The sequence below is a fragment of the Pteropus vampyrus genome, unplaced genomic scaffold, assembly GCF_000151845.1.
Source record: "Pteropus vampyrus isolate Shadow unplaced genomic scaffold, Pvam_2.0 Scaffold154, whole genome shotgun sequence".
Classification (NCBI taxonomy): Eukaryota; Metazoa; Chordata; class Mammalia; order Chiroptera; family Pteropodidae; genus Pteropus; species Pteropus vampyrus.
Genome location: NW_011888935.1, coordinates 205,858 through 210,522, shown reverse-complemented (window position 1 = coordinate 210,522; position 4,665 = coordinate 205,858). Strand labels below are relative to the sequence as shown.

Genomic DNA, 4,665 nt, shown 5'->3' with positions numbered 1-4,665 from the left:
GAGTAGCATTTCCTATGTTTGTGGGTTTGTGGGAAGAAAATTGTTTATATGTTCTTTATTGCAATTATAAACCTAGTTATTGCTGGGTGGATATATGTATATTTTTAAATATTGGGTACTTTAACAGTAGTGTATCTGGGTGGAGAGGAGAATGGCTTCATTTTCAGTAATGAGAGGTGATTTTATGTTAGATGGAATGAAATCTTCAAGAAAAACATGTCTCTAACTTAGAAAACAAAACAAACAAACAAAACCCGTGTTCATTAGTCACCTTGATTTTGTTTAAAAACGTGAACAAAAAAATACTTCGGAGGCACTGCCCTTGGTATCAATTGTTATAGTCTGAATGGGTATGATTGCTTTTTTTTTTGTAATTAACTTAAGCTTTTGTTTTTCAGGCCAAGAAGATCTAGAGAAGAAAAATTTCAGAAAAATTGCCTCCGTTTGAATAGAATATCAGTGAACCAAGAAAATTCGAAGTTCCTTCCCTAACGAAAACCTGGTTATATAGTAACTTCACAGACTTAGCTGAGGGTGTTTTACCCAAAATTGTCACTGGCTTCTGCTGCCTGATACTTGAACCTGGGTGGAGTTTTTCTCATGTGGATCTAAGGGGAATGCTTTATTATGGCCGCTGTTGTCCAGCAGAACGACCTGGTATTTGAATTTGCTAGTAACGTCATGGAGGATGAACAACAGGTATGAGACTCCCCCGCCCCAAAACTGGATTTTAATAAATCTATTATTAGATTTCTCCATTTGTATCAGAAATTACTTAATCTGAAAGGCTTTATTAATGTAAAAATTTCGCTATTAAAAATTTGGAGGTAATTGTGATCTTACGTTTTAAGTACTAGTTAATTTGTTAGGAATCTTATCCTTGACTTTGATGTGGTAACGAGAAAGTAATACTTTTGAGGTTAAGCTTGTTTTTTTTTTTAATAAAATGAGACTTAAATAGCATAAGTAATTATTTAAAACTACTTTGAAAAGTTGTAAAGGACATACTAATAAGATTTGTAAATTTTTTATAGTATATGACCGGTGATTATAATAGTTGCTTGCAGCTCTACAGTTTTAATGTATGTGGTTAATTAAGATTCATAATCTTGGGCTATTTTTTCAAGCAGATGAAAAGATATTAGTAGTCCCAGAATCACACATCATTTCAGTCCAAAGCATGTGACTCTGAGGAAGTTACTTACTTCTCTAGATTTCATCATCTTTTGAATGAGAGAATTGAACCGAAGAATTTCTAAGTTGCCTTTTATTGAATTTATACAGGATGAGCAAATTACTGTTTTTAGAATGTAAAATAGATCCAAGAGATCGTGAGAAAAAGATCTAAGTTAACTCTAACTCCCGCTTTTTTTGAGTGGGGGGTTAGGGGTTCTTGGGACTTTATAATTTATTTAATTTTCAACAGGTTATATGGGAATGTGACTCATGATGTGGGAGAAATGGTGTGTTAGAGAGACTCAGTGTCCTGGGAAAAAAATATTTTGAGGACTGGTAGGTTTAAAACAATCCTAATAAAGTTGATTTGCATACTGAAATGAGCCTAATTTCAAATACCTAACTTTAATATTTAATAGGTCAATTATAATGTGTCATGCTTTTATTCTAGAAAGTTACTACAGATAATAAAGTTGATTCTTACTTTTGGCAGGGCATTATAATTTCTTAGCTGTTTGTATTGTCTATTGAAGTAATAGAATAAAAAAATTATAAACTACAAAAAAAATTAAAATCAAGATGAGCATTGGGTAGGGAGGAAAAAATTCGAGAGAGAGGATTGCTTGTTCTCAATTAAAAATATATTAATAGTTACATGGATTTACTCTAGAGACAATAGAAAAGATGTTTTAGGAGGAGAAAGTGTTTTGGATTTGTTTTAAAGCAGGATGTTTCTGTATACGTTAAGGTTTGAAAACAGTGTGTTTACTGTTCAGCCCTCTTAGATGAAGGATCCCGGGCTTGATGTGGTGAGGATGTGGCTGCAGTTGACAGAGCTTTAAGCCACTCACTCACTGGCATGCTCCAGTGCAGTGGCTTTGACACATGCTCTTGACAATGAGAAATATGTTGTACATCATGGTGCCAGTATCCACACATTCATCTACACAGCCTTCAAAGAAAGTTTTGTCAAATAACGCTTACCCTTGCTGTGTGTGATGTGCTTAGTTTCTCTTGGAGAGGTTATCAGTGTCTTCGAATGGGGAGGTGGTGCTCTTAACGTCAGAGGCACGCATGTGTACTTTCTTAAGTTATTTAATTTTATCTAACAAAAGGAATATATATTAGTTTTATGCATGTATTATTATAAGGACTTTAAAAATATTGAGCATATGAAGGAAATATTATTATCCATATATTACAGTGAGGAACTTGAGACAGAGAGAGGTTACCAGTATCGACTACTTGATATTTAATTTTTTAGACGAAGGCCTGAAAAAAAGAGCAGTATATGTATGTACAGACCTACACAGAGCAGATGTTTTTAGGATACAGATGAAAGTATGCCAAACCATTTTTGTGACTTGTCTGTTTATACTTAATATATCATTTATTTTTTCACATGATGGATGGGCCATTATTTATTTTACCAGTCTCTGATCATGGACAATTGGCTGTTAACAATATTTTGCTGTTATAAACAATATCGCAGTGAACATCCTAGTTGAGGTGTAGTTAAGAGCTCAGATATTAGAATGAGAAGACCTGGGTTTTATTCCTCACTCCACCTCCATGACATGACCTTGACTTTGAGCAAGTTACTTAACCTTTCTGTGCCTTGGTTTCCTTATCTACAGAATGAGGATGATAATAACTGACTTGATGTTGTAGGGTGGCTGTGAAGATTAAATGAGCTGATACATATAAAGCTCTTAGAACCATGTTTGGCACATAGCTAATCTTTACTGAGCACTATCAGTTTGTTATTGCATCTGTGTGTGTGTGTGTAATCATATATAACAGTGTATTTTTGTACAGTTGTATGACTATTTCTATAGTATTTTTAAAAGTAGATTTACTAAGTTTACGAAAAGCATAAACTTATTTTCTTCTGCCACCAATAGTGTATTTCCTAAACCATCACTAACAGAAATCTCGTTTTTCTTTTTGGTCAGTCTTTTTTTGGTGAAAATTACATTTTACTATTTTAATTTGCATTTCCTTAACTGCTAGCAGTGAGGTTGTTGAATTGTTTGTTAATTGAATCTATTTTTATTTGAATTTTCTTCAGATTACTTAGTAATATCCTTTTGCTCAGTAGGAGTTATTTATATAGTATGGATATTACATCATTATCACTGTCTTCTAACTCATTCATTATACAGTTAATGATTAGTCTCTTTGTGACATGAGGCAGATATTTTGCCCCTGTCTGATATCATCACTTAACAATAAGCTATCTTTTGCTCTGTACAAATTTTAAATATTTATGTGATAAAATTTACTTTTTTTTTTTTTTTAGTTTCTGCTAAGTTTTTCTCACCCCTAAAATTATTAAATTTTAAAAAATATTTTCTTCTAGTATGTTTTATATGTTTAACTCCTCAGTTCAGATGAAATCTGATTTTTAAGAATAGGTACAGGGATAGGATGACTGTTTAATCTCACAAATGGGGATGTTGGCCCTTCACTGTTTATTGAATATTTTGTGATTTTCATACTAAGACTGCCACCTCTGTTATATATTAAATTATCACATGTAGGCTTCAGTTTTGAACTTGCTAGTCTAGTGTATTCCATTTCATTTAAGTGTTTTTGTATTGTGCCAATATCATACTGCTTTCATAGGTATCACTTTAGAGATGTCGCATCTGATAATAGTTTTGAATGAATTTTAGAAGTAGCTTGTTAAGTTACATAAAAACCGTTGGGATTTTAACTCTTCAAAGTTTAAAAGTGTTTGTGTCTTTTAAAATAATTTATTCTTTTGTATGATCCTAAATTGGTTTGATTGGTTGGTCCTTTACACAATCACTCTTTGAAGGCACCAGATTAGAATGTATTTCCTGTTTTCAGTTATGGTCTGTGGTTATAAGTGGAGTTGTCTCAAGAACCTGGCAGCAGTAATGTCTGGTTGCCGCCTCCTTGATCCTTTCCCCTTATATCAGTTCTTACACTTCAAAATGGCGAGGAAGAACTCGCGTGGGCAGGAATGGGGCAGGAGAGGCTGGAAAGGAGATGTCGTTGTTGGTGCTGACCAGCCACCTAAAGTCTCTGCTTGCTGTCTGTTCCAGACTGGGAGTTTTCGTCATCGTTGTCTTGTTTGTTTGTTTTTTTGTCCCAGACTGGGAATATTTGTAGCTGAAAGCGAGGCACTTCGGTGGGACAGCAGCGCCGTCAGTATTGAATCGCAGTAAACTTAAACTTGATGGTGCCTCAATCTGACCTTATCAAACAGGCGTGTTTGCCTGGTGAATATATGAGCATAAGAAGAAAGCTGAAGGCTGTGGATGAAAGTTTCTAGCGAAAAGGAAACTTGACCACATATATGCTCAAATATTCCAGAATTTTAATTTAATGAAAAACGATGGGTTAGTTTAGTGCTTCTTAGAATTTTTATATATTAGTATATCATTTGATATATCACTTATAATTCCGATATGTCATATTTTTATTAGTTCTAAAAGTAGAACTTAGCAAATCATATTT

At 33.7% G+C, this 4,665-nt stretch overlaps 1 protein-coding gene across 1 annotated transcript in view; it reads left to right on the top strand.

Annotated features, from left to right (window-relative positions):
* Nucleotides 1-376: 376 nt before the first annotated feature.
* The window catches only part of ELF1 (E74 like ETS transcription factor 1), a 45,978-nt gene continuing 41,689 nt past the window's right edge, over nucleotides 377-4,665 (top strand). The window contains exon 1 of the mRNA XM_011369735.2: nucleotides 377-699. Coding sequence (XP_011368037.1) covers nucleotides 628-699 — 72 coding nt within the window. The 5' untranslated portion in view covers nucleotides 377-627. The remainder of the gene's footprint in view (nucleotides 700-4,665) is intronic.